The 17,525-nt window shown below is 39.3% G+C and overlaps 1 protein-coding gene across 4 annotated transcripts; it reads right to left on the bottom strand.

The window, feature by feature from the left end:
• Positions 1 to 763: 763 nt before the first annotated feature.
• Positions 764 to 16,312, bottom strand: LOC132189093 (haloacid dehalogenase-like hydrolase family protein). Of its 4 annotated transcripts, XR_009441004.2 has the most exons (13): positions 15,782 to 16,312; positions 14,965 to 15,216; positions 14,794 to 14,889; positions 13,277 to 13,454; positions 13,066 to 13,134; positions 12,887 to 12,987; positions 12,575 to 12,667; positions 8,471 to 8,542; positions 4,054 to 4,173; positions 3,913 to 3,963; positions 2,579 to 2,645; positions 2,204 to 2,392; positions 1,093 to 1,182 (listed from the first exon to the last, which is right to left on the bottom strand). XR_009441004.2 is itself a non-coding variant. In XM_059603604.2 (12 exons), exons 1-12 carry the CDS (start codon positions 16,181 to 16,183, stop codon positions 1,015 to 1,017), a joined length of 1,791 nt encoding a protein of 596 aa, XP_059459587.1. In that variant the 5' UTR covers positions 16,184 to 16,312; the 3' UTR covers positions 764 to 1,014. The 4 variants fall into 4 exon arrangements, 2 of the variants coding, with proteins under 2 accessions (XP_059459587.1, XP_088366705.1); XM_059603604.2 differs by lacking the exon at positions 2,579 to 2,645 and having other exon boundaries at positions 764 to 1,182; XR_015909122.1 differs by lacking the exon at positions 1,093 to 1,182 and having other exon boundaries at positions 2,363 to 2,392; positions 2,579 to 3,086.
• Between the last annotated feature and the right edge of the window lie 1,213 nt (positions 16,313 to 17,525).

Here is a 17,525-nt window from a genome sequence, read left to right as displayed (position 1 = left end):
AAATTAAGCTTACTCTGTAATTAAAAGATATCTGAAATTAATTAAGTTATGCTTTAAATGACCAAGTCTTATATGACCAAGTCTTATTCATGCAAATTCTTGAATAAGTGAAATTTGAATAATATGAACATACAGTGATAGTGATAAAGATCGATTTGGTGAGAGTTTGCTATTTTATTTCATAAAGCAATCTCTCGTCGTTTTTGCTTTACCTATATATAAACAAGGGAAAAATACACTTTACCCCCTAAACTATCCACCCATTTGCACTTTTAACACTAATGTTTAAAAAGTGACACTTTATCCCTTAAAGTATCTGAGATTGACACTTAACCCCAACAAGTACACTTTACCCCTGAAGTATTTTGAAGACACTTTACCCCCCTGAGTTGACATCCATCAATGTCAATGTCAGATATTTTGATAAGGCAGGGAGGGCGGGGAAGGGTAAAGTGTCAACTCAAAATACTTAAGAAGGTAAAGTGTACTTCATGGGAATCAAGTGTCAATGTCAAATACTTTGGGAGTGTAAAGCATCACTTTTTAAACATTGAAATTAAAAGTACAAATGGGTGGATAGTTCAGGGATAAAGTGTATTTTCTCCTATAAACAAAAGGAAAAGCATGTTAAGCATGTTTACTGATTCTGAAAGCAATCATGATGAACACAACTTTTCTGAAAGCATGTCCATAAGCTAAACAGGAATACTCTGAAAGCTGGGAAAAAAAAAATGGACGGAATTATATGTGGATAAAGAAACCAAATAGAAAACATTTCATATGATACAAATTGAATGATTCCACATCGGTCACATGAAACACCAAAGATGAAATTCATCCTATATATAATTCAATGAGTAAAAATTGATAAAACTTCACGCGCCTTTGGCTGAGCTCATTTAATGTTTCTTTTGAGAGAAAAATAATAATAATAATAATTTGGTGAAAGCAGCAACAGATTGCTTCCCTGGTTATTATTTAGTCTAGTTTAGTTTTTCATACTTGAAGTGAAGCTCAGAATGCATACCGGTAGATGGCATCAGCAACACCGTCTTCGTCGTTGCTGGCACCAATTACATTAGCCACAGTTTTTGTCTTCTCTGATCCGTTACTAAGAGCAATGCCTAAAGAAGCCAGCTCAAGCATCTCAACGTCATTTTCCCCATCACCAATTGCCATTATCTAGAGATAATTGATTAGAATCAGTCAGGTGTAGAGTCAGATACGGCCACATCTCCAATAAAGGAAATATATCAAACTTGATCATCTTAGCTTAGCAGTTAAAAAAATTAAAACCACCACCCAAATCTGCCCCACCAAAACCAACCAAATTCAGTCAACTCCCATCCAAGGTGGGATCGGGTCAGACAAAATATTTAGTTCCGAACAGGGGTTAAGAGTTTCTGACCAAAATTGGTCCAATACAGTTCTCTCCTCATCCTCAAAGGCAATAATTCAAAGGAAACTCAAGCTCCAACATGGCATACAACCGCGGCATCCAAGCCAAATTCAGAGAACTTGAAGGTGACTTGTTTCCCAAAATGAAAAGATTCGACAGCCTCGATATCAGGGCTGCCAATCTGGAGAAGGATGATGCATTTCTGAGAAGGGCGCTACGTTTATGATATAACGACAAAACTGTGGGAATGAAGTAAAGAATTCTCAAGCAAGCCTTTATTCCAACTATCCAAACCAACCAACCACCATCTAGCACCCATCAGTGCTGTCAATATTCTGTATATAACCCACCCCCTTATGGTTTGGTTTGGTTGAAGAAATCAGATTCCGACCCCAGTTGAGTTGTAAGTAGGAAGAATGTGTTTTCAAATCTGAGGGAGTCAGTTTACAGCCCTAATGTTAACCTCCAAAGATACAAGCTTAGCTCACTTGGGGAAAGCTCCAAATGAACTATGCTTGTAGGACTATTAAATATTATATCAACTATCTGCTTTTTCCAGTCTGATGAAATCCATGCTGCACCTCATGATGTGAAAATGCAAGATCAAGTGGGGAAGGCTCCACAACAATGAAGAATTGAGAGTCTAATGTTGATCACATGTGCCTCGTGGCAAGCCTTGCCAATAGGATACACAAAAGTACTACAGTAGGATTAAACACCCCTTCCAGTCCAATGATTTTAATTGTCAAAATGTAGTGGAGAATAGAAATTTCACAAGATTTTATCACATATATAACGGCATACCTCTTTTGCAGTGCTTCCCAAATGATCAAGCAGCATTTTCACTCCAATCCCTTTTGAGGTCCCAAGGGGAACAATTTCAAGCATGTCTGGCACAGCTTGAACAACAGTGGCACGATCTCTTGTTGCTTCTGACCAGTATGGCCGCAGCGTAGTGGTCACTCCCGCAGAAGTGTCTAAGAAGATCACTTTCTGTGAATGCAAAAGATTTGTGTCATAACAAGGAGACACTGATCGGTAAACCAGAAGTATACTTCTTTTTTTTCCCAAAAGTTTGGTACACCACGAGTGCCATGCGTCTCAATCACATAAATGTGGATCTGACATGAGGAGCTGCATTCATATGAGTCAGGATCATGGTGCTCCCAGAGTACTTACTGGATTGTTTTGGAATAACAAGAACCCAGGCAACAGGAAAAGGAGTATTGTTTTGTTGGGTTGTTTGCTTGAGACCAAGTGAATCAATTGCAAAGGCAAACAAAGGCACTTCATTAAGTTTTTCTCCCAAAAGAAAGCATATTTGAATCACAAGAAATTTAGAGCAGAACGTAACATCACTACTTATTCCGATTATTATTGACAGGAAAATCTGAATCCAAATAACTTGCACATTAAGGGATGCGCTTTAAATATTAAGTGCATGCATATACTCTGAAATTTAGAGCAGAACGTAACATCACTACTTATTTTGATTATTATTGACAGGAAAATCTTAATCCAAATAACTTTCACATTAAGGGATGCGCTTTAAATATTAAGTGCATGCATATATACTCTTGAAACAATTGCAATGAAAATAAAAGACAGCATCTTTCTTTTTTGATAAGTAACCAACTGAGCTAGGGGATCGCTTTTGTAAAAGACAGCATCTTTCACGGAATTCACACTGAAGAAAATAGCCAGTTAATGCCAGCATCTTAACAAATGGTCGAACCTTACCTAACTTCTCAACACTTCAATATCACAAAGAGAGAGAGAGAGAGAGAGAGAGAGAGAGTCTATGGCCACGTTTGCCAACAGCGCGGAACGGCACTGTAGCTGGAACGGTACTGTTCTAGCTACAGTACCATTATCATATGTGCAGCAAAAAGTGTACACAATTTTCAATAACAACTCAAATTATTCACACTTCACACACCCCAACAAGTAACCAATGACAACCTAAAATTATTTTTTTTTTTTCTTTAAAAAAAAATGAAAATGAAAATGAAAAATATTAAAAAACTTTAAAAAAAAAAAAAAAAAAAAAAAAAACACCCCAGCCCAAAACGGTGTCGTTTTGGACATTAAATTTTGTTTTTTTTTTTCTTAAAAAAAAAAAAAACGGAGAAAGAGATCAGGGTGGCTAGAGCCACCCCCATGGCCGGTATGGGGGTGGTTCGACCATCCCCATGGCCAAGGGGGTGGTTCGACCACCCCCAGATCGGCCAGGGGGTTGGCTCCAGCCACCCCCTTGGCCAAAAATGGGGTGGTCCGGCCACCCCATTTTGGCCAAGGGGTGGCTGGAACCACCCTGATCTTTCACCTCCTTTTTTTTTTTTTTTAAATATAAAAATATTAAATTAAAAAAAAAATTGAGTTGTTATTGAAAACTGTGTACACTTTTTGCTGCACATATGAGAGTAGTACTGTAGCTGGAACAGTATCGTTCCAGCTACAGTGCCGTTCCGCGCTGTTGGTAAATGGGGCCTATATTCCTGCCAAGAGCATACCTGTATGTCAACTGCAGCCAAGAGATGATCAACCGACGGCATGATCTCTGCCTGTCAAGATTTTTCTGGTAAATTATACAAATGAAGAAGCCTCTACACAATGACGATAACATAAGATAAAAAGTCAAGTCTATAAGTCACCTTTGGCTCACGATATACAGTGTGCAGTGAGTCAACTAGCGGGTCATCAAATAAAGTTAAGCATCGATCTTTGGTGAAAGCTATGAGAGGAACTTTATTCTCCCAAGAGTAAAGACAGGCCTGCAATTTAAATAACATAAATATTTGTTTTAGCATTAGTGAATAAGAATCCTCCAGTAAATCAATAGTATATTGCATGTCTGAAGTATTTAGTTTCCAAAACTAAAATCCAATTTTTCTTTTTCTTTTTTAAGAAAAGCAAATAATTCATAAAATCTAAATATCTTGCCATAAGCCACAGAAATTTTTACTGCTTTGTTTTAGGCTACATAAAATTTTTACGAGGGAAACAAATGTGTTTTAGGCTACATAAAATTTTTTTGAATCTACATGTCATAAGTTTCTTTACCTTTTTATTGCATTTTCAATAAGATATATGAACCCCAAGGGGTTGGCTCAAGTGGTAAGGGTCTTAGTTTTGGTGGCATTCCCATCAGGCTTAGGGTTCGAATCCCCTTGATTACAAACAATTCCTTGGGCCAGCTCACCGACAAAGCCGAAGTATTACCCGATCCGTATGGATAGAGTGGTTTGCACGGGTCCGAGGTTTACCTGGGTACACGAAATGGCCCTACCTTGGAAGGATTCTTCATTATAAAAAAAAAAAAAAAAAAAAGTGTATGATACATGAACCGATGAGATTTTTTTATATAAGTAATTCATCTTATTAGAAAGTATAGAGGGGCACATCTCAAATACACAAGTATACAAAAGAGACCCCAATTAAAGAGAAATAGTAGAAACCTAAAAATTCTAAGAGAAGAAAAATGAAAATTGTTGTTACTCGCCACCCAACCATAAAGAGATTGAAGATAATAGCTTTGAACTTAACACCGATCTCTTAAAATCTTCGAAATTCTGAGCATTACGCTACCTCCAAACAAAACACATTAAGCACAAAGGGCCAACTTCCAGCCTTCTAAATTACAGCTACTTCCAAACTGACCTCATCAGCTAGCCAACAACCCCACCCTTGGGGGCATGACCTAATCTAATCCAAAAAGACGGTAAATCAATACCCACAAAGCTCTAGCCACTTCACAATGGAGTAGATGACGATCTATGGTCTCCCCACTCTGCTTGCACATGCAACACCAATCCATCACTATGCGTGCCTCTTTCTCAGGCTATCCAAAGCTAAGATCTTCTTTAACGATGTTGTCCACACAAAAAATACCTCTCTCAATGGAATCTTATTTCTCCAAATGTTCTTCCAAGGAAATGAAGCTGTAGCAGGGCGGGGGAGTGCATGATAAAAAGATATGACCACGAAGGTCCACTTTTTGGAAGAAATCCAACAAATTTTATCACAGCTACCTCGTCTCAACCTAAGAGAGTACAAAAGACTAAAGAATGAAGTGACCAACTCCATCTCCTAATCATGCACTAGTTTGGTAAAAGAAATATTCCATCAAAGAATATCATCGAAAAACTGCACACAATCCGCCACCAAAGCCTCCTTACAGCGAGCAATATTAAACAAATTTAGAAAAGTTGCCTTCAAAATCTAGTCCCCACATCATAGATCATGCCAAAATCTGATATTGGACCCATCTCCCACCTCATCTGACAAATTTAAAGAAACCTCCCCACCCCCTCCTAATGTTTTTCCATACCCCAACCCCGAAGGACCCTACAACACCACCCTCCCCACATGCTGTCATATATAAATTCCACTACCAATCTCCACAAGAATTCCCTTTCTATGGCAAAACACTACCATTTCTCCAATAAGGCTCAGTTTTTTTTTTTGATAGGTAAATATGTATATATCAAAAACCCAACAGGGCGCAACACGATTACACAGGGAGTATAAAAGAGTGCGGCTATACACCGAATAAAACCCTAAGCTCCCAAGGAGCACCCACAAGGAACCTAAAAAGATCCACCCAAGAACCCCCGAAATCAAAACACCCTACACAAAAAACACCCTACACAAAGGCTAACCCTACACATGATCACCCCACATCCCTAGCCCTACTCGAGCCACTGCCCCTAGCCTCAAAGTTATCGGAGCATTCCAAATTCTTCACCCCCAGCGGCATCTTTTTCTTATGAAGCTGTTTAGCTTCCTTATCCTTCGCTCTCCGTGTATAACACTTGGAAACTTGGTTAACTATCAAAGCTTTGGCAGGTGCAGGAGGAAAAGAGAAAACCGGAGAAACAATAGCCCTCACCGGAGGAACAGTAGCCACCACCGGAGGAACAGAAGCCTCAGCCCTCATCCTGCACTGAAGCCTCGCCGGATAAGTAGAAGCAACCGCAGGAATCGCCGGAGGAAAAGAGAAATGATTCACAGGCGAAACAGAAGCCACCGAAGAAACAGTAGCCACCACCGTAGGAGCAGTAGCGTCATCCCTCAAACTGCGCCAAAGCCTCGCCGGAGACACAGGAGTCGCCGAGGCAGATTTCCGTCCAAACTCAGCAAACCCAGGAGACTCCGGCGAAGACTTATCCGAATGCAACAAAAACTCATCGCTGAACCTATCGGGATCCAAAACAGGGCCGCAAACGGGAATTTGAACCACAGCCGACCCGGAAACCGACCCGGAAACCGACCCGGAAACTGACCCGGAAACTGACCCGGAAACCGACCCGGAATTTTGCCCATCATAACCCAAAGAACCAACCCTAATCCGCTTACCTTTGGGCTTCTCACCCAGCCCGCGAAGGATCCGGTCCAACTTATCGCAGAAAAACCCTAATCGCCTCATCGCCTTGTTCCTTCTAAACTTTGCTGCCGCCGCCGCCGCCACCGGAGACGAGAAGCTTTGCTCAATCAAGGGATGAGCTTTCTCTATTTCGTAACAATCCATCGCGAATCGTGTTTCCACTCCAGCATTCCCCATCTCGAAACAGCTCGCCACCGGGAACAAGTCAATCTCTTGCGACGAAAGAAGCCGCGCCCCAGCAATGTCCGCCACCTCGAAGGAAGAAGAGCGCAACGCTTCGGCGAAAGACCGTCCATCTTTTGTCCCCGGAGAGAAACTCTCAGAATTCGAAAACCCTGGAGAACTCGCCTGCGCAGCCATCAACGAACGCAGCTCAACCACGAACCTCCGCCAACCCCGCCCAGAGCGGGCCTCTGGGATCCAGATGATACCTTTCCGTTCGTCCTCCAGATAGGCAACCACCTCCAGGAATCTCCCAGCTTTGTTACTACCCCCGCTCACCGACAAAGACTTCCCTTCCTCGCTAAATTTTTTGACGAAATCTTCCTTCACCTGAGACTGAGACGCCTCTTCTACCGTAGCTGCCAACCAGGAAGCACTTCGCTGACCCACCAGAATAAGCCCTACAAAACCCTTCCTTCTTTCCTCCAAACGAAGCTTCGAAGCCTTCGTCGAGAAAAAGAAGGTTTTAGCTTCCACCGAAAACCGTCGCTCCATCCTAATCTACACGAACGCATCCCACGAAAACAGAAAACCGAGCTCTAGCGGGACGCGCCTACACGCGCCACCGCTGGGGTTCCAGTTCCAGCGCCTCTCTCTCTCTCTCTCTCCAGCGCCTCTCTCTCTCTCTTACTCCAATAAGGCTCAGTTAAAAGAATCAAATTTCTAACCCCAAAACCACAGGTGGAAAGTGGAGAACAAATCTTACACCAAATGACGAGATGAAATTTAAACTCGTCGCCGACTCCACCCTATAAAAAATCCCGTTGAAGTTTCTCAATACGGTTAGCAACACCAATGAGGATGGAGAAGGACAGATAATACGAAAGTAAATTGAAAAGAGTATTTCTAATTAGTGTCAACCTACCACCCTTGGACAAATAAAGCATCATCCAACCAGTCAACCGACATTCTATTTTCTCAATAAAACCATCCCATATCGATTTAGCCTTATATGAAGCCTACTCCAACAAAAGACCCAAACACTTTATAGGCAAAGAGGATACCCTACAACCAAGGATACTAGCCAAACCACCAACATCTCCTACCACTCCAGCATGGACTGACTCTGATTTAAGTGAGTCGAGCTTTATACAATCCTGCACACAAACGTTATTCGAGCTGAGCTGGGTTTTATACGAGTATGTCTCATTTAATAATCGAGCCTATATTTCGTGTTCGCGAACGGCCCATTTAGTACTCGAGTCGTGCCACAAGTCGAGCTTTATCGAGCCGATCCCAAGCGAGCTCACGGGTAGCTTTGTTCATTTACACTCCTTCCCATAGATAAACACCCTAAAAGGAGAATTAAGATGGCGTCATTCCCCGAATACAAACACATAGGTTAGGAATGTCAGGACGCACTTACACGCACTAGTGAGAGAGAGAGAGAGAGACCATTCGTGAAATTGCCAATCATTACAAATAACCTATGAGATTTACCATCAAAGTACAAAGAATATTACCTCTCTGCAAACATTTGGATCTAAATTCCTTCTAAATATTTCCCGACCTTGTCTACCATAAACAAGCAATCCCTGGAATCAAGTAGATGACAGATTGTAAGTGGCAACATAGGCAAAAAAAAAACAAAAAAACAAAAAAAAAAAAAAACAAATTGAGGCTGAATGATAACCAAACACAGAGAAAGTTTTAAGACTTCAAAAGCATATGCAAGATCAAAATGTCATTCCATTTTGTACAAGGTTCCTGTGAATAAGTAACATAGAGTTTGATTCAAATTTACCGAAGAGAAAGGAAATAGAGATTGAGTCAATAAGTAACCACATAAATTGACCAAGTCGAAATTTACCATATATATATTTGGGAATAGATTCTTCAAAATATATGATTTATGTACTACCCTTTTAAGAGCATAAGCTACATGTCTCTTCTGTGCTCTACTGTTTTCTACAGAAAATAAATGCACTGAATGAAATCACTTATTTCCTTGTTTATTCAATCAATATGCCTTTCAGAGGTTTATCTAATACACATAAAATTTGGTAGAATTAATATTCCAAGTGAAGATCCATACCTGATTCGACATATTTAAGGCCTCATATATGGTTAAAACCTTCAAGTTTACAAACGAGAGGGGAGAAGTCTCAGTTTAAGTCGCAACGTTATGGGTCATGTGAGAAGATAATTATTGTTAATCTGTTAAATCGTTAAATTATGCTCTTGCCACGATCCCTTTCCAACGTTATGGGTCTTGAACCAACCTTCCAAAGATTCCATTGACATTCCAATCAAGAAGATTTTGCCTAATTTGCTATCTTCATCCTAATAGTTCACATGCGGCTATTGGAGAAGCTCATATACATATATATGGAGATAGAAATATAGATGGATCCAATGAAGCTACTTAGCAATTCACTGGTGAATTTAAATTGCCTAGTTCAAACATAGCAGAGCACTTGAAGCATATAACTATTTGAATGAGGTCTTCAACAAGTGGTATGGATATTTGGACATAATTGGTTTAGACAACAGTAAAAAGATTGTGGTTGTAGGACATATACAGAAAGGACCTGGTAGGACAGCCATGGAGTTTATATATCCAGGAGCACATATTCATGGAGGGCCATCCGATGGCTACCTCAAATCTCCAAGAACCACTTATTTTAGCACCTCATCAAATTGCCCCAAATCCTATGTGCTGTGAGATATACATGGAACGAGGATGTGAAACAAGTTATTAGTATTTAAGTTTCAAGAGTTAATGGTAATAATTGTCGCCCTTGCTTTGGTACTTCAATAAATAAGTGATTGTCTTAAAGTATTTGAGGCAATTTAATAAATAGGTATTGCCCTAGATTATGTTAGGCAAGTCAATAAATGGATGTTGCCCTAGGGTTTAGTTGTGAGCATTTAAGCATACTTTGTACTCCATTGGAAGCATAATTTGTGGATTAGGACACGCGCGCACACACATACATGAGAAATTGATTCTCCCCCTCCATCTCTTCCCCCCTCTTCTCTCTCTCTCTCCACAACTTCTCTCCTCCCTCTTTCCGGCTTCTCTCTTTCTAGCTTCTACTTTCTCTTCTTTTTCTTTCCTCTTTTAGCTTCTTTCTCTCTCTTTTCCCTACTTTCACCCCGTGAATTTTGTGTTTATTGTTTGTCCTACATCAAATTGGTATCAAGGCCAGGTCTGATTGTTTCCCATAACAATCAAGCAATCCACAAGTTTACCGTCCCTTGCTTTCAAACTCTAGCACCATCAATCTCACACCACTGAAAGTCATCGTCTCCATCGTTCCTAGACAACACATATTCATAATCCTTTCTTCCACCACCTAAATATCTAACCTAAAACACTCAAAACCCACATCGGAACCACCGCATCAACAATCACCACTGTTAAATATTTTTTTTTTGAAAAAAAAAAAAAAAGAGCAATAAGAAAATCCCAACATACCACTCACCACAACCAACTCCAGCAAAATCCGGCCACCAGCGCTACCAGCCACCACCACCCAAATACCTAGTATCCCAGACACACCACCGACCACAGCGCCCGTGCCTCGATTTGTTGGTCATGCTCATCCTCAGTCTGCCGTCCAGACAGCACCGTATCAACAGACCCACTTTGCCCAATTACCCACGGTGTGCGAACGAGAGAACCAGCACTTGGTCCTTCCATGTCAGCCACCGGTGCACCGTCCCGCTGCCCTCGCAATCCCATCTGCCATAAACCATCTTCGGTCACTGGGTAGCATACGCATTACTCCATTATGATTGGCACCGTGGGTGATTGGGTATTTCGTTGCGTATATCACAGAAATTCACAGAAGAGCTTTTCTTGTCTTTCAACCTTGGGTATTTCGTTGGGTTTCGAAAGACACAAATAAACAAGAATTATTTATGTTCTCTTGGTCAGCAGGTCAACACAGCAAGAAAATATTGAGAGAGACAACAACGCATGACAGCAGGGATGAGTTTGCTTTGAAAAAAAAAATGTGTTGGATGAATGCTGCCCACTTCTCAAACAGAGGCGGATTGGACATTTTCAAGACTTAGGGCTTGGATCCAAAAAATTTTAAGCATATCTTTTTACCCTTTTAGAATTTCGAAACTTGAGGTCGAGTTTTTTTCAACCAAGGGCGAATGATGTGAAACAAGTTTCTTAGTATTTCATTTTCAAGAGTCAATGGTATTAACTATGGTCCTAGATTGTTTTGGTAATTCAATAAATAGGTGATTGTCCAAAAGTATTTTAGGCAATCCAATAAATAGACGTTGCCCTATATATATATATATATATATATATGAGGAATTGATTCTCCATCTCCTTCTCTTCCCCCCTCTTCTTCTCTCTTCTCTCTCTATTTACCGGCTTCTCTCTTTCTAGCTTCTTTCTCTCTCCTCTTTTAGCTTCTTTCTCTCTCTTTTGCCTACTTTCACAGTGTGAGTTTTGTGTTTATTGTTTGTCCTACATCAAAAGAACCTAGAAGGAGACCAAAGAAGTCAACATCTCTAGTAGCACATGTTTATACATGGACAAATGAATATGCACCACAATTATCTTTAAAAGTAGCACAGCACTATAATATTCGCCTCTTTACAAGATAGCTAATTTTAATGGGAGCAGGGCACATAAAATAAACAACTAGCCTAAAGGAAACTCATCAATGAAAAGAAGAAGGTAAAAGAGGGAAGATCTACAGAACTAATAAAAGCAAAATGTGTGTGTGTGTGTGTGAGAGAGAGAGAGAGAGAGGACTATAGAAAGCCCATCAGTGATAATTTTACGGACTTACTTGTAAAGATAGATCCTTACCAAGCCAAGGTTATAACAGTGAAGCTAAGAGAACCATACAGAAATTAGATTACTTCGTACCATCTAATTTATCGTGAATTTCCAAAAATTGATAACAAATAATTTTCCAAAAGACCCTTGAGGAGTTCAGAATACATAATTGACTTCCTTAAGTTCTCCATTATTTTTCGGAACATCCCAGAAAATATCCAGATTATGAAATAATATCATATTATCATTGCCTAAATCCCAAATCGCAAACTTGTTACAATGAAGAGAACAAGTTTACCTAGTTCCTATCAAGTTGCTTTCTATCTTCCAGGCAGTTTGAGAATCTCTTAAGCCACCTTAACCATCACCCGGATTTGGTGAAAACCTGCTCTTATAGATTCCTTTAATCAATATAACAACACTGAAGCCTCACTTTATTTGCATCAACGTTGAGAAGGTTGCTGAGGGCTGGGAGATGGACCGGGAGTAAGATCCGTGCTTGTATATAAAGAAGATGAACCACATTTTCATTATAGGACATACAGTAAAAGGTAGTATTTCTAAGTTTTAATGTAGATCAAATATGTTATGAACAAAATACTTGAACAGATATACATGTAAAAATACTTTTGGGCATAAAAATGTCCAAATTAAAAAACATGAGCGGTTACAGCTCTCTAAGCAGAAGAGCAAACATGTCTCCGGCCAGAGATATAACCCATTGCTGAACACATTCAACTTCAAGATAAGGACTAACCTTACTGAAGATAAGCAAAATACTAAAAGATGAAATAACAAGGGGGAAAAGATAAACCTGTAAGAAAACCCCAGGAGAAAATTCTGAAACAACGCCATCTTTTCCAGCTAAATCTGCCATCTTTAAAATGCTTATCACAGCTGGACGAGCCTGTACACAAAAATAAAATTAACAACTGCTGATCAATTAGAAAACAGCATTAATCCAACAGGCAAGAAATAAATCAGCCACCTGCTAAACACAAAAAGATGGATAACTAAACAGATCACAGGTAAGAAGTATTGAAGATGTATTTGCCAGGATATGAAATGATATTGAAATACACTTCTTTATAATGTCATGATAGTCAATGAATTCAATTGTTCTTACTTTTCCGGTGGCTATCACCACTTTCACACCCCTTGAGACAGCCTCTTTTAAAGCCCTGGCATTTGCTGACGAAATTTGGCTTTTGCTGTTTAGCAGTGTACCTTCAATACGAAAAATAAATCTGCTATAAGCTAAGAAGAGAACGCAAAACATTAAGGGTACCACAAGTGTTATCTCACCATCCATATCACAGAAGATATAGTTGAACTTCGGTTTATAAAATCGAAGACGGCCTTCTTTCTTCCTGTCTTTTAACAATCCAACTGTAAGATTATCTCATATAAACTTTTATATAGCATGTTATCTAAAAGAAAATGAATGTATTTATCCAACACATCATTTCCAGAAGAAGAATGCTGAAACAGCATAATTGATCAACAGCGAAATTACCATCTGCTTTTTCCTCAGGAAAGTTTGCATTTGTTTCAGCATCATATGCACTCTGAATTAATCCTTTCCCCTTCCACCCAAGACTCTTCAAAAGGAGTTCCTCTTCCTTCTCCATCTCTGCTTCAGCCTCTTCACTAATCTCATGATCAAATCCCAAAAGATGTAAAAGCCCATGAACCTGCAGGGATATCAAGTTGCATGTTCTAAGATAGCATACTATATCTATCCATACATAACAATTTTGTCATGTGCCTCTTGAGCATATGAGAAGCAGATGCCTTTTTAGTAGTTCTATTAAAAAACCGTTTCTTTTCTCACATGCTAATTTTTTTTTTGATAGGTAAAAAAAAAAAAAAAAAATTAGCATGTGAGAAACCATACTAATTCAAAACCATGTGCTTTTCACATACTAAATTATACATGGAAAATTTATAGGCTAGGTTGGAGGAATCATTAGAAGAAGAAAACAGTAGTATGCTTCTATATGTCCTCTATCCTTGGTTTTGTCTCTGCACACCTTAAAGGAAATTTAGGATCCAAATATCAGATTTAACAATCCTCCTGGAGGAAAAAAAGGAAACTTATCACATTTTTTCCATCCCCCAAAGAATTAAAAGCGGTTAATTACAAATATCCACAGAAATTAAGGGACTATTAGCAATGGTCCTACTCAACTACAAATTTTTCGATCATCACCTTAATTCAAAATTAATTTGAAATGCTCATCCCACCATCCAAATTAGTGTCAAAATAAAAATATTAGTAGGCAGGTAGGTTTGGGGTGTGCGCTAATCTGTCAAAATTAACAGACTAGTAGACAAAAAAAAGCAATCTCCATCCCACGCCACCTCACTAATCTGTTAATTTTGACACCAACCTGAGAGGTAGGATGGACATTGCAATTTAATCTTCAATAACAGTGTTGACCATAAATTTGTAGTTTAAGGGAACATTAAAAATGACCCCATAATTTAGGATGGATAGCTGCAATTATTTCTGAAAAGATGCATATAACTTCAACTTTCTGATTGTGGAATGTTACAGGCAGGTAAAAATTTGCTTTTTGTTACCAAAATGGAATAACAGTTGTCATTTAATGGCAACAGAGAATATAGAATTCAAGATTACCTCAAACTCATATTCCCAGCATCTTGATTCTTCTAATTTCAGTTTTGACAAAAATGATATTCGGTCTTTTAAGGGATCAGCAAAAATTCATGGGTATTATTTCAAGCAATTAACCAATGAGCTTTAGCTCAAGTGATACTTCCTCCCTTTGTAGCAAGGTGAAAGGTGAGGTCGTGGGTTCAAGTCCCACCAGGTGCGTGTAACTTATCAAACAAAAAATATATATATTATTTCAAGCAACTAGAGAAAGTACTATATATGAAATGGGAAAGCAGCAGCACAAAACCTGAAGACAATCATAAGAGAACAGAGATCCAGGTAGTAAAATACGAAAAACTTGAAAAAAAAAAAAAAAAAATAGAAAATAGCACAAATATCCCTAGACCAACCATGAGGATGCGTATCTCATCAAGAAGAGCGTGCCCTCTTTCCTCAGCTTGTCTGGCAGCTGTCTCGACAGAAATTACAATGTCACCTAACATAAGCTGCAATCATGTGAAAATGTCAAGTTTTTGTATCACTAAAGATAAATTCTTCAGTTAATGTCTTGGAGTTCTTACAATTGGAAGCTTAAGTTCAGGGGCATGTTGCGACATGGAGAGAACATCAGTGGCATGATCCTCATCCCTCCATTCTTTATTAAGTTTGCGAATAAACTCATCATTGCAAAGAAGCAAAGACAACTCTACACTTTCAAACCCACCAACATCACTTATAGCAGTATCCCTTGTTTTATAAAATGAATCTTTTAAACCATCAAAAGCTACCTTCATTGCCATTGGAACATTTAAACGAAGCATCTCTGAAATACTCTGCAGCATGTACAAAATGACAAATAGAAGAGCAAAATCATCAATCAAAAAGAGAACTCTATAATATCACACAGAACTTGCAAGTCCATAACTCAACTGCTGCTTATGGACTACCAACTGCTATTTAAAAGTAACCATGTTCAACCCAAATTTGAAGTTAAAACCTTACATGATAAGTCTACAATTTTATTCTTTTTCGATGAAAAGAGAAGAGGAATCTACAAAGACGTGGAGAACAGCTCGTTCTACACAAAAATGATGGCAATTATATTGTACATATTTATGGTCCAGGCATTTGTTCATCCATGATTCTAATCTCACTAAAAAGAGCCATTTTCAGAACCAACAACTCCAAATTGACACATTTCCACGTGAACTTAACATAGAGAGCGCGCAGGCAATAAGACAAACACAACCACCATTGGGTTTCGATCCACTTCCACCATTCTTTGTTTGAACAAAAACAACGCCTTCTATAATCAAAACTAAACCCTTCAAATTAGAATACTTCCAGCTATACATTATGCAATTATATTACAATGAAATAAAGGGATGGGAAGTGTACCAGAACTTCAGGATCGTCAGGCAAATCTTCTTCGATGCAAATACTGACATTGAGTTCCAACTCCTTCTCTTTACTCTTCACGGCCCGCCTCCTCACCTTCCGATACTCTCTCTGCTGCGAAGCCCAAACCCTTCCCAGTGGCGTCAATCCCCTCCCATCGTCTCTGCACAGAGCGTGGAATCCCCGAGCGGAAAGCGAAGATTTCAGAGACGGAGAGACGCCGAAGCGATTTGTATTGGTATCGAAACCTAAACGCGGGGAAAGGCAGATGGAAGCGACGGCGTTTGGAGAGGGGCTAAAATGGGCCAGGGAGGCGCGTGGGATGACACGCGCCATAGGAGTGGCGGAGGGTAGGAGAGGCGGGTGCAGGGGGCGGAGGAGAGGGGAGAGGCGGGGGAGCATATAGAGGAGGATTTGAAGAAGAAATGTGAGGTTTGCTCGCGTCGGTTTTGTGCGTTGGGAAGTGACTGTGACGTGAACGAATCTCACGACAGGCTTTCAGTCCCCAAGTACAAACCACTCCAAGATAATTTCGAGAGTGCGCGAAAGTGCGCGTGGTTCCCTCGAGCGGCTTCGGTTTTATTTCAGGAAAAATTTTCATGATAATTTTTTAAAAAAAATAACATATTAATAAATAATTTCGAAATGTAAAACATTTAAAATTATTTTTACTTTTACGTCACATTATAATACTTTTTTGAAAAAAAAAAATCATTTAAAAAGTAATAACAAACAAAATGTTTATCAATCAATATGTTATTGGTGGCAGGGGAGGATGAAATCCTCCTCCTCCCCCCTCTTCCTTTATTTTTCCCTCTTCTTTCCTCCTTTACTTAAATCCGCCAGATTCTATGTCACGTTTTGCACATCACCATCCCACCGGATCTAATGGGTCTCTAGATCTATTTTCTTCAGAATCAGATTTGGTTTTCTCCATTAGATCCGTTCATCCACGCTACTGCTCACCTTGCTCGTCGACCACACCTTGTTCTAGCCGCCGGCCTTCATGCATCATTCTACTGACCATGCATCGTTGTGTGGGACAGTGTCAGCGACATCATCATTGGGAGTGAGGTGTTTTTTACTTTTTTTTTTTTATTATGTGTTTTCATTTTTGCTTATGAATAAAGACAAGTCTAATATTGCTCTTGATGAAGTAGGTCTTGGATTTCTTGTTTTCTAAAGTTTTGATTAAGAAGTAGGTCTTTTGTTTTCTTCTTGTTATTTTCTGTGAGCAAACTATTGACTGATAACGAAAGAGTTATCAAGTTTATGGAAGAATTGTCATTAATGAAAGAGACAACGACCAAAAACATGATTCATTGGCTAATACTGCATATCTATATACTGATTGTGATGATGACATTTTTAAGATGTTGTTTTGTAGTAGTCCTAGAGGCTATTGAGTATGTCATAGATAGTGTTAGCGTCCTAGAGTTTTCAATTTGTATCTTTGGCTTTCAGTTTGGAGGATGATGAATCCTTTAATCTAGTTTGTGGGGAAAACACAGGAGTTTTGTTACAACTTATTAGTAGTAATACTACTGCTATGCAACAAAATAGTGAAAGGGGAGGAAAGGGTGAGAAGAACAAGAAAGATGGTCATTTAGCCCAGATTTTGGAAGAATGTGCTAATATCTTTGTAGAACCTATAGAGTTACCTCATAATAGGTCTTATGATCATGTTATACTCTTAAAGAGAGTAAACATCCAATTTCAATCAGGCCATATAGATACCATTTTT

This window comes from Corylus avellana, chromosome 9 (genome assembly GCF_965113065.1).
Source record: "Corylus avellana chromosome 9, dhCorAvel1.hap1.2, whole genome shotgun sequence".
Classification (NCBI taxonomy): Eukaryota; Viridiplantae; Streptophyta; class Magnoliopsida; order Fagales; family Betulaceae; genus Corylus; species Corylus avellana.
The sequence above is the reverse complement of the archived record's forward strand: the minus strand, read 5'-3'. Positions and strand labels throughout refer to the sequence as shown.